Source organism: Aplysia californica, unplaced genomic scaffold, assembly GCF_000002075.1.
Source record: "Aplysia californica isolate F4 #8 unplaced genomic scaffold, AplCal3.0 scaffold00035, whole genome shotgun sequence".
In the NCBI taxonomy this organism is placed as follows: Eukaryota; Metazoa; Mollusca; class Gastropoda; order Aplysiida; family Aplysiidae; genus Aplysia; species Aplysia californica.
The window spans coordinates 1,749,575-1,776,670 of NW_004797305.1; the positions used below are offsets into that span (position 1 = coordinate 1,749,575).

The 27,096-nt window shown below is 39.1% G+C and overlaps 2 protein-coding genes across 6 annotated transcripts in view; one reads left to right on the forward strand and one right to left on the reverse strand.

Moving 5' to 3' along the window:
- Window positions 1–5,872, reverse strand: part of LOC101850778 (serine/threonine-protein phosphatase 6 regulatory ankyrin repeat subunit B) — a 9,506-nt gene extending 3,634 nt beyond the window's left edge. Inside the window, exons 1-4 of the mRNA XM_005091744.3 lie at window positions 4,758–5,872; window positions 4,039–4,153; window positions 2,219–2,345; window positions 894–1,092 (exon numbers count right to left, since the gene is read on the reverse strand). Of these exons, the coding sequence (XP_005091801.1) occupies window positions 894–1,092; window positions 2,219–2,345; window positions 4,039–4,153; window positions 4,758–4,994 (678 nt within the window). The 5' untranslated portion in view covers window positions 4,995–5,872. The remainder of the gene's footprint in view (window positions 1–893; window positions 1,093–2,218; window positions 2,346–4,038; window positions 4,154–4,757) is intronic.
- A 1,368-nt stretch (window positions 5,873–7,240) lies between these two features.
- LOC101851014 (coiled-coil domain-containing protein R3HCC1L) lies at window positions 7,241–26,671 on the forward strand. 5 transcript variants are annotated; one of them, XM_005091747.3, is made up of 12 exons: window positions 7,241–7,383; window positions 10,145–10,223; window positions 12,757–12,903; window positions 15,024–15,170; window positions 15,802–16,062; window positions 18,161–19,652; window positions 20,021–20,111; window positions 20,565–20,646; window positions 22,027–22,097; window positions 22,603–22,698; window positions 23,127–23,267; window positions 25,500–26,671. In XM_005091747.3, exons 5-12 carry the CDS (start codon window positions 15,815–15,817, stop codon window positions 25,574–25,576), a joined length of 2,298 nt encoding a protein of 765 aa, XP_005091804.1. In that variant the 5' UTR covers window positions 7,241–7,383; window positions 10,145–10,223; window positions 12,757–12,903; window positions 15,024–15,170; window positions 15,802–15,814; the 3' UTR covers window positions 25,577–26,671. The 5 variants fall into 5 exon arrangements, with proteins under 5 accessions (XP_005091804.1, XP_005091802.1, XP_035829765.1 ...); XM_005091745.3 differs by lacking the exon at window positions 10,145–10,223; XM_035973872.1 differs by lacking the exon at window positions 10,145–10,223 and having other exon boundaries at window positions 7,282–7,300.
- The last annotated feature ends 425 nt before the right edge of the window (window positions 26,672–27,096 follow it).

The window sequence follows — 27,096 nt, forward strand, 5'->3', positions numbered from 1 at the left end:
GGGGGGGGCGGGGAAGTGTTTTACGGCTCTCGCAACTGCTTACATTATATGAGTGTGTGGAACACACTAAACATTTTCAGTTGGTGGGAAATTTTTAATTTTGCTCGGGTGGCGGCCGAAGCCTAGTCTTATCGATTTTGGACCACAAAGGGATCTTTAACGTGCACAATTTGCACACAGGACCTCCGAGATTTTTCGCCTTTATGTGAAAAGGCTAGGAGTAGATCTTTCCTACCATAATGTCAAGAGTGTGGCAGAAGAAAGGGTACAGAAAGAGTACAGAGTCCAGGGGAGAGGCCAAAAGAGGTGAGGGGGGTGGGGGCAGAAAGTGGAGATGAAAGCAGGCGACAGAACATTGCTAGAGAGCAGGAAAGCAGGTGAAAGGAGACAATTTTAGAGAAGAAAATGTTTCCATTGCTACACGGAATCGAACCCGGAACCTATTGAATGAGAGGGGAACACCATGACCTCTAAGCCACGAGAGCCCCTTCTCCGAGTGTTCCCACAGACATGCAATGTATCATCAAGTACTATGAAAAATGTTTGTGATTGTCAAAAAACATACAGAGACACAGGAAGGGGAAAAGTACCCCCCCCCCTTCCCCAGACATAATCTTCATCAATAGCTTCAAGGTTTTTTGAAGCCTTGTTCCCACAGTTGCTTGTACAATGACCTCTTTGTACATAAATCTTCTTTGCATTAACAACTCCTCCACCATAGAACAATCGACGAAACAACCACTGACTTTTATAATTATTATTTTTAAAATCACACATTTCCTGAAAAATGGGCTCATTCAACTCATTCCTTCACAAAAATGAAGAAAAAAAAATTAACAAAAAACAACACTAAAGAAACACTAACAGGTTTTTAAAGAAATAACTCTACTTACTTTAATACACGGGACTTGATATTTCAAATCTTCCTTGTAGATGCCTGTACTGAGAGACACCACACACACATAGAGAGGAGTCCTCCCCTGCTTGTCCACCACATTCACGTAGCTCTTTGCTTCCAGTAGAATTCTTATGAGTTCTTTGAGTTTCCAGTGGGCTGCACTGTGTAGTGGAACTCTCCCATAGCGGTCAGTGCTGTGCATAGAATGTGTTGGTAAACTACATTATTACTGAACAAACAGAGGATATAGAAATCTATGTTTTGTCATAAATGATTTATTTACACATTAACACAGATCTTCCCCATCCCACAACATGCCTCAAGCATGAGATGGGTGCTGGAAGGCTTGATTCCAAGTAGCTGCACCGTACTGCCAGGGTGATAGCCATCTTTTATCTATTGATCTCTGTTCATATGCTTGGCTAACAGACACCCCCCCCCACACCCCCACACACACACACACACACACACACACACACACACACACCCCCCCCCCTCCCCACACACACACACACAACTATCCAATCCTACAGTTCTCGCCCAATTTTGTGTTTTTAAATTTTTTCATTCACACGCAGATTTTTACTGTGCGTCATTAAATAAAATTAGGTAGCATTGAGAGAGAAGGACTTAGTTTCAGGGTTTTGAGTTTTTGTTTGAGTAAAGAGAAGCACATTGATACAGTAGCAGTCATTGTGTGGGGAAGAAGCAAGACAGAGAGAAAGAAAAGATGTAGGACCTACCACTGACGTCCCCCAATCACCAGCAAATTTCTGGGGGGGAAAAACTAAAAGAAAAATGTGATGTATCTCCTGGGTTGATTTCACACATTATCTGATCATATAAAGTGACATTTGTTGGAACATCATGAGCAGGCAGTCTGAGCAAGTGGCCATTTTTTCCTAGATCAGGTAATCTTTTCCAACCAATCAACATTTGTTTACTCCGATATCTCAATTTCTTTAAGTGTTAACCCTTAGATCCCAGGAAACCCTCTGACCGGTCCGGAACTTTATCGATGAGCCGACCGAGTATAAACCCTTTCACCGGTCAGGGAGTCACAGATCCAAGTGAGTCTGAGCCAGGCCTTACTAGGCCTAAATGTGCGTGCAAAAAAATATTCACTGGCTCTAGATGTGAGGTAGGCAACTCTGATTAGTTTGTAAGTGGATATTTTGTTTTGTTATTGTGTGAGACATATTTGTTGTCTGGTCATTTTGTTGTGACCCATGTGAAATTTCTTTAAAATGGCCGGGCAGGGGGTATTCTATGGTCAGCAGAGTCAGGGCTCAAAGGGTTAAGACATTTAGGACTACCTACATGTGCACTGATGCTCCTGCAGCCAGTAACCTTTTCACTGTAGCAATGCTGGAATGTACAACGGCATTCTGAACACAGATATACAGAGGAGTCTGATTCTCTTTGTCTGCTTTATCAATCTCTGCACCTGAAATGAATCAAAAGAGAACAGTATTGAATTGCTAAACGATGTAACATATATAAACTCAACAAAGTTGCCCAAAAATTGATGAGCACTTGATCCCACTGGGTCATGGCAAAAATATACTTTTTTTTCTGTCCTGTTAAATAAAGAATTGTATTAAATGAAATAATCACTTGTCTCGTATAGGCTATAAGTAGAGTAGGCCTACATACATATTCAGTAATGCATAGACTTTTGCCCTTTCCACTAATGCCATGAAGGGCTTCAGGTTCCCTTTCACAGCTGTGTAGCACAACAGCTGATGTTTTTGGTTTCTAGTCTCAGTGGGGGCTGGACCAGGTAAACTTCTTTTCCTCTTTGCACCCATTCAGAAGTCGTGTTTGGTGTCAGCCTTGCTGATCTGTTCATGAGTATGGAGAGATGTGTATGTGTTGGGCTAGACTCTGGAAATCACTTTCAGGCAAGGTTTCTTCTCTGTTGTTATTTCTTGGTAAGTTGAGTGTCCAGGACTAACTTCCCCAACAGGCAGATGACATGAGACATCATCTAATGGCATGAGCCTACTTTACCTGTGTTACATCTTGGTTCTGATAGCAATCGTTTCCTTGCGCTTCAAGGGCATCTTTTAAGAGCACTACATTCCTGCTTATCTCTGGGGGGCTAAATGATAAATACAGTACAGTGATGTCAACTTAATACTAACTTATAACTAAGCAATTCAGATAAGTCAGATAAGAACAACCTCCACCAAGTACCAACCTAAGCTTGCGTAATGGAATTTTTCCTATACAACCCCTTTCTATAGCTACCTTTCCCTCTAACAGCACAACCTTCTTTGCAACAAATTGTCCAACAAAGTATTTTTTTGATGATTCAAAAACTATGAACACTGGCACTCTAAAAATGTATTACTCTGAGTACAGGAGCTCAGTTTACACCCTCCTGCCAAGAGCCATCCTCATTCAAGAGTCAGAGGGAAAAAATCTCAGCCCCTGAGCATAACATTACCACTAATGCTAGAAAAGCCTATTTTTTGACAGAACATCACCACAATCTAGATTAGGACCCATGTATGTGAGTGCGTGTGTGTGTGTGTGTGTGTGTGTGTGAGAGAGAGAGAGAGAGTGTGTGTATGTGTGTGTGAGTGTGTGTGTGTGTGTGTGTGTGTGTGTGTGTGTGTGTGTGTGTGTGTGTGTCATTACCTCAACCCATGTGCATAATATTACCACTGATGTTAAATATTGCCTTTATGTTCTCATTTTCTGACAAAACAACATCACCATTATATCCTAAGAATTAGGACCCATGCCTGTGCATTGTGTGTGTGTCAGTGTGTGAGTAAGCGTGTGTGTGTTCGTGTGTGTGTGGGAGGTGGGTTATCATTACCTTTGAGGTTTACTACATTTCAATCATGATTACCTTCACAAGTTTTCAATCTGTGTGGCATCTGACATCGTCTTACATTCTATTTAAGCTAAAGCTTTTTCAGTGATTAAGTTGCTCAGACCTTCAACACTCATAACAAGTCCTTTCTTGTCAAGTTACTGACATTAAGTCATTAAGTTTGAGTAACCTATATCAAATATAACAATCTACTCTACCAGCTTTAGAGTTCTAAATGCGCTCATCATATGACCTTATGCAGTTGTGAGCGCAGTAAAACTCTAACTAACACTAAACAGAGTAAATACATTACCTGCTTTGACCAAAACATCCACTAGCACCATCCGACCATGAAAGGCAGCTTTGTACAAGGGAGTGCAACCATTGCGATCTGTTCTGTTCAGTGCTGCTCCACTGTGCAGCAAAATCTAATATTTCCAAAAGAAAGAAAATTTAATTGTATGACAAAATGAGAATATCTTTTCAAATGTGATGTTAGCAGATCACTGTGAATTGCTACAAAAATAGCATAGTTAGCCATTTTTTTGAAACAGCAATTGAGTGCAGATGGCATTGACTCGAAACCATGACACCTGGCTCAAACTTACCATTAAATTCATTAAATTATAACACAGACCAGAAGAAACAATTAACCAAAATGCATTCCTATCAAAACTATTAATTATTATAGAATCTCAGTCACTTGCGTGTGCTTTAAAAACCATCGATAAAGAATACCAGTCATCTATAATTTACGGCCAGGTAGCCTGTAGACTCCTTTCTGCATAGCATTTTTCATATTAAATTGATACTAAATAATATGGAGGGCCGTACGAATAGCCACAGGTATAATTTTTACGCCTGAAATGTGTGGGCAATACAGATTTTACTATAATATTGTCAAGGGTAGCCTTTGTTACACTTTGTAGCCTTCTTTATTTTTATTATATTACAAAAAGCCATCCTCATCTTACTTAATAATAAAAAGCCATCATCATCTTATCAATCAAGTCATTTTATTCTGTTACTTACCATAACAATCTCAACATGGTTGAGAGAAACTGCTGCGATTAGTGGTGTAGTGCTGTCCTTGACACTTGGAACTGCAGGATTACTCCATGGGTAGTTTATATCAACACCTTGATTTAAAACAGACAAGACGCTTGACTTGTCATTTCCAACCACAGCAATATGAAGATCCCTTTCTCTTTGAGGCATGCCCATTGTCATGGAAGCTGCACAATTTTTGCTGGATCTTGAATTACCCATGATTAAATTAAGTTTTTCAACAGCGGTTTACAAATTTAAATATTATTAACTCGGAAAACGTCAAGTCATAAATGCCCACTCAGCATTCAAAAGAACTATTCTTCTCTTATTTAGAATACATGCACTGTCTGGGCTTTGGCTTCTTTCAAATGTTTATATTAATCGATCAGGTAATGCTCGATTCTCCTATTCCAGTTGGCCTATGAAAAAGGTGCATCCTCCAGACTGTACAACTTTTATTTTAAAATGTCCCAGTGTTCTGCAAAACACAAGCATTCAAAGCAGGAGATAACGTTTGAGTTTGAGAGGTCAACGGGGTAGAATACGACCGCTAGTCCTAATCACTTTTATTTGAACCATTATTCTGATCTTCATCAGCGGGCATCATTCTAGATTCCAGGCCTGTCACTCATGTCATAGAAAGACAACACATCCTGAGCCTGGCTTTGATTATCCACGCATTACAACGGGTCATCCATCAGCCATGAACAAAATTTTAGCAAAATTTGATGCCGAACTCATTTTGACCATGATTCCAATCCTGGGATTCCGATTCAACACTGTTCAGAGCAGTTAGGCACTGCTCGGCCAGGGCAGGGGATCAGGATCAATGCGTGTTTATGTTTTGAACAGACAGAGTCAGGGGTTCACTGTTCGTTTCAATACAGCAAAAAGAAAGCTGGAGATTCCCTCAAGGGTGAAGCTATTCCAGAACGTACAAATATCAATGATAACTGCTAAACTTGATTTTTGTCGTATCGAAACGTAAACACGACCAAATGTTCCTTTTCCGAATGGCAATGTAAACTTGTCTGCTAGATTTGGGCAGCCCTCGTACGTCGCTCAATTCGATGTGCTAGTTTATGCGCAGCCAGAGACATGGTTGCCAGGATTGGTTGAGTTTGGGGGAAAAGTATACTATGGTAAATTTTGGCCAGAGCAGAGGTTATTTACGAGTTATGAACCTTTTCGACTAAGAGCGGTGGTTTTAGGGTGTTGTCTGCTCCTTCGTGCAATTTTAAAAAAATTATGAGGTAAGTATTAATTTCGCCCTGAATGCCGAGTATACTTGACCAAAACCCAAACAAAGTTAGCTTTCTATAATGTGTCCGGCACGACATGTTCAATTCGTATTATTTTACTATTGGGCCTACTTTTAAAAAAGACTGGTCAACAACGGAAGGAGAAAAACAATTCTACAGATATTCAAGGGCTTCTTTTAAAACTATATGATTCTTTAAGTTAAAATCGATGAGCAAGTATTTAATCAGAAGTTTAGAATAATTCGACTGTCCCGGGTAGTTTTCTGCTATGCAGCCAACAATCCACATTCATCGCCAGACTGCGATAACGCAAAACTGGCATATAAACTGCCTGGCTTTCAAAATAATTTTTTGCCTATCGTCGCATTATTACCAGCCAAAACTCATGTGTTTCTGTTTTAAGACGGTAATATAAAATGGCTGGGTTTTTTTGGTATAACAAGTAATCGTTGTTAGTGATAACAATCTGGCAATATATACAGACAGTGACTTTATATAAAATAATTTCGACCAACTACAAGAGGGCTTTAAAAGAAGAGTTTTTATTGGCGGCGCGTTGCTTCTAGTAGCCTGAAACGTCTTGCAAAATTTATACAATTTGCATTTTACTTGTTTCTGAAGCTACTAATAAGTTCACGATAATCTGATATTGGGCAGTGAACTGCGAATTATCAAAGCATTTTTTGCCTACTATTTTAGTGGATCCTACACATGCTGATTCAATAAAATTTTCTGATTTTTACCAAACGTCCATAGAAGCAATATTCAGAGTAAGGTGGGGAAAACCAGTGAAAACATAATTATTACTTCTGTCATTATTCCCTCGGGGGTGGGGTGGGGGTGCCCTGTTTGAGGTGAGTGACGTAACGTTAATAATGTGTATATCCATTTAACCCGTTTTAACTCTAGCAACATGTTTTTAAAGACCTCGGGGGGGAAATCTTGAAAACAATGACTAAATCAAGCAAGAATTTAAGGTGCTGTTATAATACGTGTAGGCCCAGGCCCACTAACTGACCACCACACTGTGTTCTAAAAGGTAAAGCAAAACAATTATCTCGTCATCTGTAGAATTTGTTCTTCAGACATTGGGATAACCAGGTATCGTCCCCATTTGCCTTCCACGAGCAATCCACACACTGTTTTCTGGTACTTCCGGTTTTTTCGGCCAAACAGCAAGAGGTCAATGATCTGAAATCTCTTTGTGAGGAAGGAAGCAGTAGGCCTGGACTCCAAAACAAGAACGGTTTGATTGAGCGAACAGTGAGCAGCAGGACACAGTACAGTACTCCGAAGTGATGAGAACGAATTGACCGAGAGACTAGACGACCTTTTAAAAACTCTAGGTTCGAATAGAAGATCAAAGCAATTTCAGATTTTAATTGAAAGTTCAGAATTAAGGATATGTTGATAAATATCATTGAGTTCCTTTCTGGACTTGGCACTTGGCCCTTGTTGTATCTCTAGAATCTAGTGGTGAGGGAGTCGTACTGTAGTGTAGTGTAGCCTGACTGTAACTGTAACTGTACTGTAGCTGTACTCTGTAGGTCAGCACGTCCTCAACACATTGCTGCACTGCTCACTCTGGCTAAGACACACTCTTTCTCCCCCTTGCCTCCTTCTTGGTCCACCTCCTTTAAACTCTTGTTTAATAGACTTTTAACAGCTAGGATAGACTAGAGATTTACATACGGCTGATACGGATAGCTAGAATGACAGATGTACGCCATTTGCCGATAGAAAGTGGCTATTCTCACCCGCCCGGAAGTTCTCGCAAGATCAACTCCTCCCCTCTTCTCTCTCTCTCTGTCTCTTTCTGAATACTGTCTATCGGTGTGGACGATCAAATTGACCAAAACAAAGTTAAAAAATGATGTTAAAACACAAAAGTAAATTAATTTGGTTGTCTACAAAGATGCTACGGCTATTTAACTTTTCGAATCGAGCCGAACTATGCGGGTCGCCATTTTGTTTTGCCCGAAAATTCTCGCGCTACTCCTCTCTCTCTTTCTCTCTCTCTCTCTCCATTGCCCACAGACAAAATTGTACGCTTTTAGTAGGCTACAGTTGTAATGGAACGTTTGTTCACGGCACAGAATTCTACAATTTTTCTGTTATCACAGTGTAGAATTCTGTGGTTTAGGGTGAACGCAAAATTTGGTGAACGCGCACCGGGTGAGAATAGCCACAAGACTCGCCTGTACTATTCTCACTCCGGGTGAGAATAGAGGTGGCCTTGCCGATATTTATAGTAACAGCCATCTTGTTTGACGTCATTGAGGGATTCCCACTTTACACTTTGTTGTCATTCATGTTCGGCCTCTGAATTTTTTTTTTCGCCCCCTCCTGCCCGCCCACCCACCTGTAATTAACTAACCTGACTTCAAGTTGGGAAAGTAAAGGACTAATTTTTTTTTTTTATTAAAAAAAAAAAAAAGATATATAATCTAAATCTAAATCTAGATCTAGATCTAGATCTAGTCTAGATCTAGAATGTGGATTTTGAAGTCTCTATTGTAGTGTGTTAGGCGTGAGAAGCTGAAAATAGTGGGGTTTGTGTGATTGTATATATATACATTTTGTCTAAGAATATAGCTATCTGATGCATGTGGTACTTCTTGTACAAATTGCGAGGCTGAGGCAATCGCCATTGAAGCAGCAATCCTACACCTGACCAACATTTTCATAATACATCCAAACAAAATCAAGAACACTATTATCTTCACAGATGGAAAGTCAGTACTCCAAGCTCTGGAAAACATGAATTTCGAAAGCCCAGCCTGCCTATCTGTGGCTCAAACAATCAATACGTTCATACAGACCTATATGCCGTCGACCTGACACTACAGTAGATACCTGGCCACAGCAACATCCCAGGAAACGACAGAGCAGACACCCTTGCCAAGAAGGGAGCATTACAGACACAACCTCACAACCCAGTATCACAACAGACAGCCAAGAACATCATCAAATGCAACACCAGGGAACAGTGGCTGAATGGATGGGCAATGGGCAAAACTGGAAGAACTGTATTTGCACACATGACAGCCCCCAACTCTAAAGATGCAATAAATTCCCTGAGTAGAAGAGAACAAGTCACGATATTTCGCCTGCGAACACAACACATACCACTAAACTCCTACTTTAATAGGATCCGCAAGGATACCCCACCCGACTGCCCGTTGTGCGACTGCCAGGATGAAACAGTACCACACCACCTCTTTAACTGCCCAGCACTTTGTGACCTGCGTAGCACCTACCTACCTGCCTCCCCAGACATCGGAAACACTCTATACAGCGACAAAGCACAGCTGATTAAAACCTGTCAATTCTTTGCCATATTGACAGACCGAAGGGCTAGAACCCAAATGGCCGCTGGATCGGAAAAGTAAAGTAAAGTAAAGTCTAAGAATATAATATAATTCGTGCATATGGTGGTGGTGGTGTTGTTTTTTGCGGGACAGTAGTTGGTAGTTTATTTAGTGTGATCATTGCTCGGGATAGCGGTTTTTTTTTTAGCATACTTGAATAGTGAGAAGAATAGAAGAAGACTAAGAGTAGGCCAACGTACGAAAGCAATTTCACACAAAGTTCAACAACGCAGTGCAAATGATTGACCGTTTCGATGCGGGTCATTTCTTTTAAAGTTTTGTAAGCACAAGAAATTAAGCACTTACGAGAAATTTGGCTCAATAGGACACTGAGGTGCAAATTGAGTAGATCTAATTCGGGACTGCAAGGTTTGCAAATGGATACTGTGAGGTGCAAATGCAGTGTGCTAGGGGAAACCACATTATAGTATTATAGGAAGACTCAAAGAAGGAAGGGAGTAAGTGGAAGGCGAAAGGGGAGGGAGGAGGCTGCTGGTGGGGGGAAGATGAAGGGGCAGAAAGCAGAAGAGGAAAGGGATACAAGGTCCCAGCAGAAAGACGCATGGTATATATATACTCAACAGAAATTCTCTTCTTGTGGGAATTGAACTCATGATCTGCATGTGATGATGAGGCGCTTACTTACGGTCTTCAAAGAGCTTACAATGGCAAGACTGCAAAAATTATACCTATTGATTAATAGAAATGCTAAGCACCTCTTTTATTATATCAACAGTGACAACAGTTCTGCTAAGATCATGCTGTAGGCAGTTCAGTAAAAAGTTGTCTTGGAACTTGGTGCAGTGTGGAGTGCGGTATGTCATTTTTAGGCTCGTCTAGGGACATGAACAGGGAGGTTAGGGGGTATACAAATGTCTGTTCAGAAAAGTTATGTCACAAACTGTAACTTATTGTACAAAAATGCATCTTTCGTCATTTATATATATATATATAGCCACACTTTTCAGATAATAATAATAATAGATAGCATTTGGGCGTGCAAATTCCAGGTCAACAGCAAGCGCTATGCACTTTTTTACATTCTATATTATTACCCCAGCAGACCTGATAGCTTTGTGAAACAATCTCAACTTCCTTGGAAGCATACAGTGCAAGCTGCCATTTTATAAGCACTTAAATAAATCATATACTTGAGATGTTATAATGAAGGTGTGTAGGTGTGTGCAGTGAGTTGAGAATTTATTGTGGGACATTTTTATAGAAACTGAGATCTTTTTTCTATTTGAACTATGCATGTGTACATGCTCAAGCAGAGATAGCGTAAAACAGTCCTTGGAGCATGCTGCACATCAGGAGTCTGTTGTTCCTTTGTTTGCTGTTATTCCCTAGCTGGATGTTGTGCTTACTTGGGTTTCTCAGGTCTGCCATCTGTCTAGAGGTAGATTCTCACATAGTCCATGACCTTGCTGAAGAAGAGCAAGCTGTACATAGATCATGGATGCGCTCTATACAGTGGAACTCGGATTCAACGAGGTCGCCGGGCCTGATCTAAAATCTCGTTGAATCCGAGAGTTCGTTATAGCAAACACGAGGTTTTGTGTAGATAATTACAGGTACTGAGCAAGTAATGTATAAAGAGAAGTCACAGGTAGTGCCTGAGATGCCTCATATTATGAGCTGTGTAAAAAACCCAAAAAAACTTGGGAGACGGAGGAGCTTCTGTATCAGCAGGAACAATGAAGGACAGCGGACAAAGCCGAGAGGACTACATACTCTCAGGAAGTCAGGCAGCTGCATAACAAAGAAAGTTTTGGATTGGAACCCACAGGGCAAGAGATCAAGGGGAAGACCTCGTGGAACTTGGAGAAGAATCACAGAAATCGATGTACAGAAAAGTGGGAAGACATGGAATAACATCAAGAGGCTAGCCCAGGATAGAGAAAAGTGGGGGGTGTTTGTCCGTGGCCTATACCCTGGTGCAGGGTGAGAAAGGCAATGATGATGATGAAAAAAACAAAAAAACAGATTCGTTCAAATGCACACGCCTGTGTCATCTCGATTGTTTACCAAAAAGTTGTGTTGCTGTGTAGAGCCTAGTATACGGCAACTTTTGATTCCACAGACCAGCGCACAATTCATTACGTAGATCAACGTCAAGACTAGCTTATCATTGTAATAGTGATCAGTTGGCGAGGGGGGAAAAAGACGTGACGCGTTTGTATCTTCGACGTTCAACGCCCGGACCACTAGTGTCCCCCCCCCCCCCTCCCCAACACGCACACACAGTCACACGTGTGCAAGCCGCCCATCCGTCCTCGACACACACCAGAGTAGACTCGTGCGCGTGCCAACAATGCATGTGTTGGTATGAAAAAAGGCTGGTGATTGGTCGCATGCCATCGGCTAAGTGAATAATGGCAATGGTTCACGATGCAGGTGCAATGGATGGTTTCCTGGAAAAAAGTTCGTTCTGGGAGAAAAATGACTGAAGCCACGTCTGCGGGGGCTGTTCACCTTGGAAGCGACCTCGTTGAATCCGAGCTCGCTGATTTAAGCGCTCGTTGAATCTGGGTTATTTTTATTGATTTTAAAGAAGAAAAGAAACGGGGAATCTATCTCAACTCGTTGAATCCGAGTTCTCGTTGAATCCGAGTTCCACTGTATAAGTGCAAATATTTTTATATATCTTGCTAATGGGTTAGTGTCCTAGCGCCTGTAAAATGAAAGGGGCAATTTATGTTTACCAGGAAGCTAAAAATGTTTCTTAGTGTTCTGGGGTTGTATAGGTTTAAAATAACAAAAGCATGCTGTTGATTATGGATATGCACAGCTGCCAACCTGTATATATGAAAAAAACCCATTTTATTGATATGTTTTTGAGGGTCTGAGTACCGAAGTCCATTTTCGTGGTGAAAATATGTATTCTGTTGGGTTTTTTTTGTTATTTTGTTCCTTATATGGACTTGCTGATGCTGGAGAAAAATTATGAACTTTCGATCTAGACCAGATTTGCGAATTATAATGATGATAACAAAGCTCATAAATAAACTGGAGTTGTGTCTGTAACCATAGTTACAGATTTTTACTTGACATTTCTCACATTATTGGTTCAAATCTGCTTTGAATAGCTTGAACTGATTTGCATGTTAGAAAAGTATGTATGAAAATTGTGGCGAGGGGTTACTTGGCCAATGTCCACCATCTTGACCCGCCACATGAGTAGAGTCTATTTTTGGGTTTTGAAAAGTTGGCAGGTATGAACGTGCAATGTAGTATAACTACAATTACTAGTATTATTATAACTTGGTGTTATATTGAAGTGAAAATGATACCACTCACTGTGTTAAACAAGTTTTGTCACTACCCTGAGATGATGTTGTATTGCAGATTGTGAAAGCTTGCACAGTTTGCCAAATCATCCTTCACACTGGCTACACTATTGGATAATCGTTACTTGAGCTCTGAAGATGAAGCTTTCGTTGATGATCTGTTGACTGACATATCTGTTTTCCATGAAAAGGAAGATTCATATCGGTAATAGCACTTCTCCCTGCTTTTGCTTTTACTCGTCTGCTTCATGTTTATTTTATTTTATTTTTTGTTATCACTTTCAAAAACGCTTTACTGTAAGTAATCTTAACACTTGGAAATAGTTGTGAAAATTGGAAACAATATAAATGTTATATTTTTTGTTTACTCTTTTAAATGACTGAGAAGATGCTAAAATATTTGTTTGAAAACCCCAAAAACTAATCATAAACATAAAAGCAGCATTAACAGTGTTTTGTGATCTATCACCATTTCAGCCTGTTACAATTTCAATTGCATGATGGAACACATCCTTTGTAATCTAGTTCATGGTAAAGTTTTACTCCCTTTTTATTGGTTTATTACCATTTATTGCTCTATTAACACAGAAGCTGCATGTCTATGAGAAACCATCTTTAATTGAGTGGACTTACAGTAAGCTTCTTTCTTTGAAGTACATGATACCCGTTTTCTCTGGAGGAAGGAATGCCTGTCCTTTCAACTCATCAAGGACAATTCTGACACTCATGCAATTTTCTTCAATTCACTGAATGGGGACAATTTTCATAAATGTTCAATTCTAGTCTACATTAACCCCTTTGTGACCATACTACATTCGTCATTTTTTCTTACTCAGCAAACAACTGTTTGTCATTGGTTGTATTCTGCATACTTTGAATCTTCCGTATTTTTATGGAAATTAGTATTTTCTGACAGTTTTGTACTTGCTCCCCAATCATTATCAACTCCATCCGTAAAAAAATGCGGTAGCGTAGGAGTACCGAAATTCCGAGTCAGAGGATCTATACTCGCTTTCATAATGTCTTCCGGATATTTATGGTAATTCTCTCGGCAATAAGTTAATGTTATAGAAATCTGCCAGATTGCGCATTTCCTGTATAGGCTAGATTTCTTGGATATGCTAGGTACAGTTGTTTTTTTAATTTCTTCTTTTTTCTTCTCAATTTTAATGATTTCAGTGAAGAAAGTAACTGTTGTATGCTAAGTCTACATTATGAGCTCAAAATGGAACATTTTTTATGCCTTTGAGGAAAATGACTACTTTGGGTCTCTGTACAAATGTCAGAATATTATGATTCAGATAAAAATGAAGAATATGTGCCACCCAAGAGGGAGACATGCAGCACGATGAAAGATTATTCTCCAGTCTCAGTTTTTGGCCTGATTCTCCTCGACATTCACCTAAAACCACTAAGCACTGTTCATTATGATTTTATATTCCTTGAAAAAGCATTTGATTACACAAATAGCATTTTTTTTTTTTTATCAAAAAAATTGTTTGATAAATAAATGTGTTAATGGTGTTCTGAAAAACCCTTTCTTTTACTGGGTTCCTGGGAATATTGGGTTGCCGGTACCTTAGTCCTCAATATAATCCGTTGACATTCTGGGAATGAGAAGACATAAATTCCACATCTGTCATAAACTGTTTTCATGCTATACATGAGATGCTTTATTTGTGTCACGACACTGTGGCTCATCAATTTGGAGTCTTTTGAGTTATTGTTATCATCTTTATACATGTTCATTTGTTATATGCTTCTGATTTTACAAAAATATCCATCTTTTTTAAAATAGAAGTCGAGATATTTGTGATTGAAGGAGGTGGGGGTCGCCTGGTGTGGAGATCAAATTTATGAGAAAATTGCAGTCAAAATTTGGTGGCTTCCAAATCTTGATGTCCCTGGAAACTGCCCCTTTACATTTTGTGTGTGTTTTGATTAACATTTTTCAGTAAAATCCACACAGAATTTGATTTAATTATTTTGACGAGTGCCTGATTCCACCATAATGAAACACATTTAGTTTTTTTGTTGTGGAATGCAACTTTTAAAAAAAAACATAAAATCAGTAGCCTTTTTTAAAACTTTTATTTACCTAGTGGTTTGTTAATATGAATGTATGTTATTCATGTGATATGTTTTACAGTTTTCTTCATATTTTTCAGTAATGATGTTACAAATGACATAAATGTCTCAGTTTAGGCATTTTATTGCCAAGCTTTTCGGAAATAACTGGTTGAACAAATAAAATCAAGAAAGTGTAATTCCTTGTGTTAAATTTATTTTTATGAAAATGAATAAAAGTGAAATTTGTCTTAACAGCGTTCTGATCTTCCCGGCCTTTAGCAGCTACCACAGACTGCTCACTCATAAAACTGTTGAGAACGATTTCAAGAGGCTCATCACATTTTCTGTTGGGATTGGAGACACACGGAGAACTGTTGTTGCTTTCAAAGAAGCTTGTGAGCGGTAAGTGCTCTCTGTTTCATACTTCAGGCAGCTGGCTTTAAATCTTCAGCTTTGCTAAATACTAAGATAGCTTTATTTAGTTTTCAGCTGAATGAGACAAGGAAGTTAATTATCTGGACAACTGCATTCATTTTTGTTGCTTTTCGTGTGTTGTCATTTTCTCAAGTATGGGACACAGCTGGCTGAAGGTCGAGAGGATGGCCCAGAACAGTGATAGGTTGAAAGCCTTTCTGCTTGATAGCCTTTCTTAGTGGCTTATACCCAATACCAGTATGTCATTGAGTTCATGTTTTCAATGAAAGTTTACAAATAACAATAAGTGATTTTTTCTTTTTCCTTTATTGTTGTTTATTCTTTTATATTTTGGGTCAGTTATTTGAGGCCTATATTGCAAGACTGCTTAGACCTTTGGGGGGGGGGGGGGGGGGGGCATTGGGGATGAGTCACTTTACTGAATAATAGGCTTTATCGGATAGCAATTTTATGTTTGTGCAGCACGAGACAAAGCATAATACAATTTTGTGATGTATATTTTTTTTTTTTTCAGTACAAGTTGTAAACTTTGTTTTATTGTGTGGTTGAATTCTGACCTTTTTGCTCATAGTGTAGGCCTTCCTTTCTACTTTGACAGGGGTCCCAGAGGCATGGACTTGCTGAACTCATCAGGGCCCAACTCTCGTGGCCGAGGTCGAGGGCGGGGCCGCAAAGATATGACCCCTGGGGAACGGGTGGCCAACTGGGTAAATGAACGAGAAGCTCGCCGATTGAATAAAGAACGATGGAGTGGCCGTTCTGGGAATAACAGTAGAGCTCAGTCAGATATGACTGATGCCGGGGAGGCTTCTTTGAATTCTGCTCCAGATGCCACAGAACAAGAGATCAGTGGTGACAGGTAATTGGGTCTGAGAATGAATTTGATTTTTCATGGGGCAAGAACTTTTCTTTTTAATTTACATTGTTTATAAAAATGTTGTTGAAAGTAGTACAGTGTAACTTGGATATAAGGAAGTCGTTGGGCGCGACTTTTGATCTCGTTGAATCCGAGTTCGTTACAGCAATGTGAGTAACAGGTTGCGTCACAGTGTAGGGCTTAGCCTTTGGCAGTGTCTGTTTCCACAGACCAGCATGTAATTAATTACGTAGTTTTACATCTGCTATGTCCAGACAAGCTTTTCATTATCCAGTAGCCGGGTGGAGGGGATGGATATGATTGTGATGCCTCTGACTTTCTGCGTCCGAATAGCTTGTGCCTACGGCATTGTCATCTCCCCCCCCCCCCCCAACCCAACCAAACCCGTCATCGCACTAACAGCCACCTGACTGAGCTCTCTGGATCCTGGCACACACCAAGACATTTCACATCTTATGCACATGTTAATATCGCACGCATGTGTTGGTGTGAAAGAGGGCTTCCATTTGGCAGCATAAGATGTGAGCAGTAGGCTAGGCTAAGTGTATAATGATCCTTGGTTCAAGTGCAATTGCTGTTGTTCTTTTCTGGAATAAAGTAGATAAGGTTCGTTGCGACTTCGTTGAATCTGAGTTTGCTCATTTATGTGTTCATTGAATCTGAATTATTTTATTTTAATAAGTTCATAATATGGGGAATCTGTTTCTTTTCGTTGAATCCGAGTTCCACTGTAGTCATTTCTTTCCAAAGGGTTTGGTAAAAGTAAAATGTTAAGATTCACTGGGATAAGGAGATTATTCAATGAATTAACCTACTCTAATGGCCGCCTGTCCAAGACAATTGTCTTTTTGTAGCATTTCCACACAAAAAAAAAACTGGTGGAGGTTCCAGAGTGCGGCTGGACCTTACTACAACTGAATAGTGGTGCTTTTTTTTGTTTTGTTTATAATTTCTTTGCTGCTTCTCTGAAGGACCTTTCCTTAGGTCAGCATACTTTTTGCATGATTTTTCCTTTTCCAGCTCCATATTGCAAAGATTGTGTTATTTTGAACCTGTAAATTTTCTATTCATCATATCTTGGCCTTTCTAGATTTAAATTTAAAAGCAACTTGTTTTCAGCTGAGTTGTTTGGTTGATTGGAGATTTATAAAACCTTTTGATATGACAGATAATGTGTAAAAACATCCTCTCTTTTGTAACCTACATACATGAAATATGTTGCTTACATAAACTTTTCATTGTGAAATTTTCGTTGCTGCCCTTGGCTCATTGCTGCTTCCATACTCTTGGGAACTTGAACATGGCGGCATCCCTGATTTTAAAAGTAAAATGGCCTTTCTTAGACAGCTGCGTGTTTTTAAATGACAACTCATTGTTTGTTTCAACTCTTCAGCAGACAAAAGTTTGAAACTTGACCACCTTGCAAACAAGAAGAGTTGTCTTCCCAGAGGAGAGATATTAACATGTTCTTATGCACAGTAGAATTGTAAATGTGCTGATTTATCAATGTCATGCTCATACCGTGCCGGAACAACATGGAGGAACTGCTGCTTTTTCTTTTCTCATCCTTACTATCGTCATTTTCCTCTACTTCTTTTGTATGTTTTCACTCTCTTGTGAACTACTTTTTCATGGGTGCCTTGATAGTCAAAGCAGACTTTGTGCTGTTTAGGCTAGAGAGGTGAGCAGAATAAGCCTGATTCCCCATTTGGACTTCTTTGTTGACATCCACCCCTAGGCACTCATATGACCTAGAATGCAGTTGCGAGCGCTGTAAAACCTTACTAAAAAAAGGAGAGTTCTTCCATAGTTTTGGTTGATATCTCTTATTTTTTTAAAGGTTCTCAAGTAACATTAGGCCAATGTGTATTTTTCGAATGTTGAAGCGTGTCACCTCCATTTTAAAATGGGATAATGGACTCCATACTTGCCTTGATTGTGATTTAATTTTTGTACCTTCACTGTTAACTTTATGGCGATCTTGTGATTCAGTTTCTTTTTTGCAAATCTTTTTAGGGGAATTTGTAATTACTTTTATTTTGCAAAATCTAACTTGATGCACTTTTTTTTCATGTTTAAGGTCAAAACAGAAGAAGCATGGAGTGGCACTATATGTTCCACCTTCACTTCGGAGGAAAAACGTGTCTACATCAGAATCTCCCAGTTGTGCAGAAAGTCCCGACAACAGCTCCTCTTCTGCTCAGCAAACATCTTGTCATGCAGATTCTCATTTACCGCAAGCCTCGTCTGATGCTGCTGTTAGTAGACTCTCTGGTATGGAGCAGCCCGTGGAAAGTGTTGATGACTGTAAACAAAGGGCGAGGTCTGATAAAATTGAAAACAGCGGTGATGCTCAACCTGCATCAGTCAAGCAACGGGGAAGAGGAAGGGGTAAGAAGAAACCTGAGATGGAGATCTATGTTCCTAGGGCACTGAGAGAGGCTAAGCGAACCCCTAAACCTGGAAAACCGTCCAGCTGGGAAAGTAACAGTCTCAAAGTTGAACAACATATTACTGGCCAGTTCTCTACTCCTGAAGAGGTTGTTGACAATACTGTCTGTGAAGACTCCAATACCTCACTACCCGCAGATCCTTTCACAATGGTCGCAGACAATCGTGATGATGCTCCAGAAAGCTGCCTTCAAATTCCTGACACTGGTCCAGGAGATAAGTGCGATGAAAGTGGTGTAGACAGCTGCAACACGTCGGTGGATTCATGTGGAGATAGTTCATCATCGAAAAAGTGGAAGCAGGACACAGAGAGTGAGGGCAACTCCGAAATGGTTCAGGGAGTGCCAAGTTCATCCTTGTCTGTGGACACAACTAGTAATTTGACTTTTGAGTTTTATGATCCAGCAGTCATTGCCTTTATGCCATCTCCTGTGAGAGTGGAGGAACCCTTCGACTATGGCAGTGCTGCTTGTGCTTCCGTCACTGATGATTCTGCTGTTTTCAGTTCACGGTCTGTGGAAACTCATGTGGAGCCAAATCCAAAAGAAACTGTTTGTGAGGTGGAAGTTAAAGAAAAACTTTTGCTTGAAGAATCCAAAGTGCCAATGGAAACAGACCTTGTCTGTATTAGTAATCCTACGCAGTCCTTTCCTGATTCTGATGGAACTGAGAACATATCAACTGGTGCTGGAAATGTTGGTCAGGCCGTTGTTGAATCGGAAGTGACCAAAGACAGTGCCTCTACATCGGAGGGGAATATTGATGGGAATGTGTCTCATGTTAGTGTCCCAGAGTCAGTTGGTGGAACGGATTGTGAACTCACGAGAACAGGAACAAGTCAAATTTGTGCTGGTCACGAATCTAATCAGACCCCCTCAGAACCCATCAGCAATTCCCCAGTGCCAATATCTGACAATCAAGCTATCGAAAGTGCACCTTCAAACCCCTCACCTGTTCACCCGCCTCGCACAGAAACAAGCCCTGAGCAGGGTAAATCTAGTCCAGAGACACGTCCCCGTTCTCCTGAAGGGGACAAAAGTGATCAAGATGACGATGAAGACTCCTGGGACACACTGTTTGATGACAATGGTGACTGTGTGGATGAGTCAGCAGTGAAGGAAGTAAGATATCTTGAGACTTTTTAAAAAACACAAAGTTTTGATCAGGTGTAATTCTGTAAAGAAACATGCAGTTTTCTCATTGTTCTAAGAGTACTAAGTAAATGTTCAATTCTACGTTTTTGTGTCCTAGCACACCCGAAGTAAAAATGTGACAGCTGTGATGAATTCTTTTCTTTTCTCCAATTTTTTATGTCTGGGTTTTAATTGTTTCGTTATTCTGATGTTTTGTTCAATATATTGAACACATCTATGATCTATTAGTTTCTTCTAGGCCATTTTATTTTGTGTATCTGGATTATTTTGCAATTCTCTATTTTTATGTTATTTCATAATTGAACGTGAATTTTGATGGGGGTTTTTTTCATCAGCTCACGGAGTTTGTTGGCAAGGTAGAAATCGACAAACCCAAGATAAATTATTTGAAGTATCAGCCAAAGGAACCAGAATTGGACTGTGATGGTGAGATTTTGTTTCTTTTTGTAAATTGTGTATAAATTACTATAAAGGTTACTCAAATGAATGTGTCGTTGTACTTGTAGCATTTTTTTGATTTGATGGAATGGAAAGCTGTCGTTGGCGTTATGAACGTTGCTTTACCCTAGGCCAGTGATTGATTTAGATGTAATTTACTCTGCATGGTTTGCTTTATCATTAGAAAAACCCAAAGGCTGTTCTGGTCTTTTCAATAGAGTTAAAAGACACATAGCACATCTTTGCGTAAATTTGTTGGGATGCCTTAGATTATTTGAGAATTGCCTTTCTTTAATAAAGGAAAGTTTAATGTCTTTTCATATTCCCACAATACCTTCCTATATCTTTGCTTATTAATTACACTTACAAAATAAGCCAGAAAAATAAATACAACGCGGTTTTGTGTTGAAAACTACTGAAAATTGTTTCTTTTTTTTTCAGCTTATAGTCATATATTGGAAATCTATGACTTTCCACCTGAACTGGCTACATGTGATCTCATAGGGGCGTTTAGTGAATTTTCGTAAGTTGAATTACAGCTTTTGTTCTGTTTATGAATTGATTTTTATATGTATGTATGCCCTTGTTTAGTTCTACTTTTTTTTTCCGTTTTACTTGTCTCTCTTTTTTGAGAGCATCCGAGCAAAGGAATGAATGGAGAACCATGATCGCTGATGTCTGTCGCAGATCTGGCACTGGATGATGATGATGATTACTTGTCTCTGTGTTGTTTCTGTCTTTCTTATTCCTCTTAACTCACTGACTACTGGCCCCTTTCACCAGTACTGGCATTTTGGGGGATATTTCAAAACACCACCACAACTCTAAGAATTACCCTATTCTATTGTAATTATTTTTTGACTCAGTAAAGTTACTTTCAAACTCAATCTATTGCAAAAAATTAAGTTGTCTAGGTCTAATACTTAAATTTTTATAATTATTTCCAAATTGGCATGAATTTGATTTTTCTAAAAATTTCCAGAGACATAACAGATAGAGAATGAAAAAAATAATGAAATTCTCAACAACAACGAAAATAAAAGTTCAAAGTGTTCTGTTTTGATTTGTATCCATGTGTGAGTTTTTGGTGAATTATAAAAGCTGGTCTGTGCATTGACATTGACATCTCGAGTTCTTATGCCCAGTAGAATTGTAATTGTAAATGGGCTGATTCATCAATGTCTTGCTCATAACTGTGCCTGAACTTCGACATGGAACTGCTGCTTTTTCTTTCCTAATCCTTAATATCGTCATTTTTCCTCTACTTCTTTTGTATGTTTGTCACATTTTTGTGACCCTCTATTTCCGGGGTGCCTTGATAGTTGAAATAGACTTTGTGCTGTTGAAGCTAGAGAGATGAGCAGAGTATGTCTGATTCCCTATAAGGACTTCTTTGTTGACATCCACCCCTTGGCGCTCATATGACTTTATGTAGTTGTGAGCGCCGTAAAACCTCTACTAAAACTAAACTTTAAAAAATTGCTCTTTACTTTCACAAATTATTCACTGTTATTATAGTCTATTGCTGTTTTCTTCTGCTCTTCACTGATTACTTTGTTGTTCTCCCTCTTTGTGGGTGTTTCATAATCATCTCAAGTTGAATGGTTTGTCAATATCTCAGACAGGCGAAGAAAAAGTCATGGTAAATCCGACTCTTTCACTATACAAGCTTTGTAAAAGTAATTTGTGCCTCATATATATATATGTATTATGAGTATGTCTGCTTAAAAGATACATATATGACAGCAGCGTGTAATAAGATAGATCAATGCCTTAACTTCATTCTAGCGCTTAACGAGGTAACAAATTTCTGCATATATATAGTTTTCAATTAAAAGAACTAAAGCTATGCTTTAAGGGAAAAAACGCAACTGAAAACATTTTTTATCGCAAATCTTTACAGGGCAAGAGGATTTGATGTGAAATGGGTTGATGACACACGTGCTTTAGGTGTCTTTTCAAGTGCTGTTGCAGGTAAGACTGCTACTTTTCAGCAATAAAGTAAAATTTGTTTGAACAATCTTTTGTGGTTGAAGTAAAAGCCAGAAAAAGTAAAGGATTTTTACTTCTTTATCTGTATTCAGATAAATAGCTTGGGAGGTGCACTTATTTGTTACCTTCGAGGTTTTTTTCCTTTTCTTTTTTCCTTTTCCCTCTCTCTCTCTCTCTCTCTCTCTCTCTCTCTCTCTCTCTCTCTCTCTCTCTGTATATGTGTGTGTGTGATCTATTTTTATTTCAAGAAGAGTTGACAGCCTTTAATAAACAGAAGAGTTGACAGCCTTTAATAAACCAGACTAAAGGCAGTATATTCATTTTTTCCCATAACTGTGCTGCTCAGCGCAGTTGTATTCACAGTATTGAGTGTTCTGTCCTAATCATTAGCCAAAGAGCAGTCAGAGTATTTAATTTTAATTGAAGTTTTCTTTATGTTTACTTTTCTTTCTTTCTCCTCCTCCCACCCCCACTCCCAATTTTTCAGCCAAAGAAGCCTTGCAAATGATGCATCCCCTCCTGAAAGTGCGGCCCATGTCACAAGCTTCGAAAAAAGGACAAAGTAAAGCAAAACATTGTCAGGGTAAGTCTTCATTTGTTTATGGTTTTGTGATGTTTCCCCTCAATAACCCTTCAATGTTAATCACTCAGCAACTAGTGTCAATATAATCTAGACTGAATGAGGGATCGGAAAGTACCGAAAGTAAAAAGTGCTCAGAGTGAGTGAAAATCAGTCTCCGAGGCCCTAGACCCGACCTGCGAGCTCCACTAAGGTTAAGGTATCTTAAAGCACTTAGAGCTGTATTGTATGGGAGTGAGGAGTTTAGAAATTATCTGCATAGTCATTATTGCTATTAATGTATTTTTCTTCACAAACTATATGCTTTTGATACTTTTTGTGCATATATATATAGATCTATATGTGCTAATTTTGTTGTTGTTTTTTTAATATATATATAAAAAATTTTTTTTTTTTTTTTTTTTTTAATTTTTGTTTGTTTGTTACTGCAGAGTTTCTTCAGCCATACAAAGCCCGTCCAGAGACAACATCTTTGGCAGCTCGGCGCTTGGTGGCTGGGGCTCTTGGCATGGCTCCTCGTGTGTCCAAGGAAGTCAGGGATAAGGAGCGCCAGAAACTGAAAGAAGCTAAAGGTACCAGTTTTATTGCTCTCGTTTCAGACAAGTTTCATGTTACAGCTCTTTTTACCACTGTGAAGGTAATGGGGGGGGGATTGGAATTTCTGTTTCTGTGAGCCATCATCACCTGTAACATAAAAACCGTACTAAATCTCATAGATGAAGACTATGATGAACCTGGGTTTTTTTTGTTTTTAACCTGATCATGCTATAGAACATGGGTGATCAGGTCTTGTGTAGTAAACAAATTGGTTAATAGATAAATATACAGGGTCTTTTTTTTCATTAAAAGAAAAATAAAAGGAGGTTTTTGTTGGACTCAGCTGCTATGGATTACACTCTCTTACTTGTATCACATATTAGTCGATGTTAAACCTGTCATGGCTTTATAAACCTGCTTTGGGGGCTCTGGTGGCATAGAGGTTAAGGTGTTCACCTCTCATTCAAAGGTCCCGGGTTCAAATCCGGATAGCGACGGAAATTTTTCTTCTATAAAATAGTCTCCTTTCACTTTCACCTCCTTTTCTGCTCTCTAGCAATGTTCTGTCATCTGCTTTCGTCTCAACTTTCTGCCCCAACCCCGTCACATCCTTTGCCCCCTCCTCTGGCCTCCTGACTCTGTCTGCAGCCTTTCTACTGCTACTCCATAGCTCCTTCTTACTGCTATATTTCAGCCACGCCCCTGATCTTCTGGTAGAAAAGATCTATACCTAGCCTTCTCGGACAAAGGCAAAAAATCTTGGAGGTCCCGTGTGCAAGATGCGCACGTTAAAGATCTCTTGGTGATCTAAAATCGATACGAGTAGGCTTCGGCTGCCACCCGAGCAAAATTCAAAATTTCCTACCAACTGAAAAAGTTTGATGTGTTCCGCGCGCTCATATTAGGTAGCGTAAACACGGCCTCGCGGGCACTCGCGGCCTTCCGACAGCGTGGTATCGGTGAAATCGGGGTAATTCCAATCGCTGTTTCTTTGCTCTTTCGTTATTAAACACCAAATGCCACACACCTTGTAAAAGTTCAGCTTTTCCTCGTTACAATGGTGTAAGTTGTTTATTTGTCCGATTATTAGGAGCTGGAGAATCGCTGACGAAAGCGAAGCCCCTCACAGTTGGAATGCGTGGTCGGCCTGTTCAAAAATTGACAGGCATGCATTCAAATGCTTCGTGGAACGAGGGATGATTAAACACCGTCTTTTCATTGGCGGAGAACTATAGAGCTTTAAACGGGCTTTCCCGTGGTATATATTTGGCCTTTGGCGTTTAAATAGAAAGCTTTTAAAAATACTGTTGATATGTTTAAAGATCACTTTTTACACAAAATATGTAAAATACCGGCTTAAAAAAGATATCACTATCAGTTAAAAGATCAGCTCATTTCCTATTAGAATAATAAAGTAATCAACTTGGAATTATTTTTCATCAATCCTTCCTCGAGACTCGAAAAGCATGTGACCCCGCACGTGGGGTACACTACAGTATAGAGCCGACTCGCCGCGGGGGCCGATGCGGTGCCGGCCGGGTCAACGCTCGGTGTTTTTGTCGAAATAACGATAGGTCATCGTGTTTGAGGTGATAAAATACTGATTTGTAATGATCTCAGTCTTGAAAAAATTTAGGCTCCATATCTATGTTATAATGATTTAACTCCTTGTGGAGATGTTTAGTGGGCTTGGTACTCTTTTATTGTCTGTCAAACATGGGGTTGCAGCCAGTGACTGACTTTAACAAATTTGATCAAATTTTAAACAACTACCATTTTCTTAAAAATTGACGGAGAGGTTAAAGAATGGTACCAAAATGCTCAGTGGATATAGGCCTTTCAAATGGAAAAGATAAATTTGGCATGCAGCTACTTTGAAAATTTAGTTTCTAGTACCTACTCATATATGAACTTATGCAGCTGCGAGCTCTGTAAAACACTTACCAAAAAAACATTTTTAAAAACCTGCTTTGTGTTTTTTCTAAACGTGTGTATCAAAGCTGGAAAACAGGAACCCAGGGCTCATAGCTTTCAGTCCTTTTGTTCTCCTATGTTTTTGTAGCATTAACTATTTTCTTACTCCATGGTGATATGACATCTGTGAATATAGGCCGTAGCTAAAAAGGGTGAAACTGAATTTATGAAACTATTGAAAGACAAATTCTTTTTTTTGTTTTAAGTGTTTTCATATCAGTTGAAGATCCCTTCATTCTTTTAGTCCAGCTGTTGAAGTAACTGAAGAGAGATTAATTTACTTTGTGTTTCAGAAAAACGAAGACAAGAAAGACAGCAAAAGAATGACATCTGGGATGGTTCCTTTGGAAAATGTGCCATGGACGACTGACACTGAAGTCATTTATGGATTATTTGAGACTGAAAGGCTGTTGAAAGTAGTTTTGTTCATGTTGTGGACTTGTTCTGTGCATTTACATTATCTTCGTAAATGAAATGAAATGTTCTGAAATTTTACTCATCACGATTATTTGAGACTGAAAGGCTGTTGAAAGTAGTTTTGTTCATGTTTTGGACTTGTTCTGCGCATTTACATTATCTTCGTAAATGAAATGAAATGAAATGTTCTGAAATTTTACTCATCACATGCATAGAATAATTTATGATTGCTTTTGTTTATTGTGATATGAAGTACTTTGTGGCATTACTTTGGTCAGTAGAAACATGCGGTGAAACTTTTCTGTTGTCTCTGAGCTTCAAACTAAAACTTTGAGTTATTGACTTACATAAATGACATATATCAAATTTGGTCATGCCCCTTTCTCATTCAGAGTTTGAATCCCTTGATCTAGGTCTGCTTGTTGTATTTAACTGAAACACCAATCCCCCAATCCAGTGTTGTTCCTTGCCAGTACATAATGGAGCCTTTTAACTGCTACCTCCTTTCCTCAAATGCAGTCAATGATATGAGGAAGCTGAATTACTCAAGAATGTCGGTATATATGATGTTCTTTCAAATGTGATCAAGACATTGTTCTAAGTTTAAGCTTTCCCCGCCCCATTATTTCCAGGAACTTATGATGGTTTAGTATCAAATTGACCAAAACAAGTGTGAGAAAGAATGAACATGCTCATGCAAAATTTCGTTCTTGGGGGAAAGGGCATAGGGCTCAGCAGTTTTGCCCTTCCAAATTTACAAAAGCTAACGGTATCACATGATACAAGTGAGAGTTTATTTTACTTCTCCTCTCCATTTGTTTTTTGTGAGATGCTCTTTTGCCTCTGTTGTTTAATGAGAATGAGAGAAGGTTGATTAGGTATTGCTTTTTAACAGGTTTATTTAGGGTTTTTTATGTTTTGGGCATTAAAGTTAAAATTAATGTTGAAGATTTGAGATGAGTTTGCTTGCACACTCTTTATTTATTTAATTTTAAGTTGGTTTAAGAAAAATCTAATAGACAAATAAAGATTTGAACACCAATTTTCATCACTGACTTCCTTGTGGTCAATGTTTGAGGGCATGTGTGCTAGCACTATTCATGGTATAACTATTTTGAGTTCAGACTAGTGCATCGTTTTGTAGACGGTGGCTTCTCTCAGTTATGTCTTCCTCTAATCAAAAATCGATTGAAGCAGATTTTCTTTAACAGATCAGTCTGATTGCATGATGATTCACGTTTCATCCATGAAGACTTTTCTACATGTGTTTTAGCCATGAAGTACCTCTACTGATCGTTTCATCTCATTAAATTTTAGTTTACATATTTTGTATCATTTTGTTGGAATTGTTTCAGTGTTGCCATAGGGTCAGCTGCCTTAACTTTCTTCTTTGTTGAAGTCATAATATAAGCTTCAGCATGTTTCCTCATTTCAGTCGATGGGTAGTGCGTTGTAGTACTTATACGTGCAGGT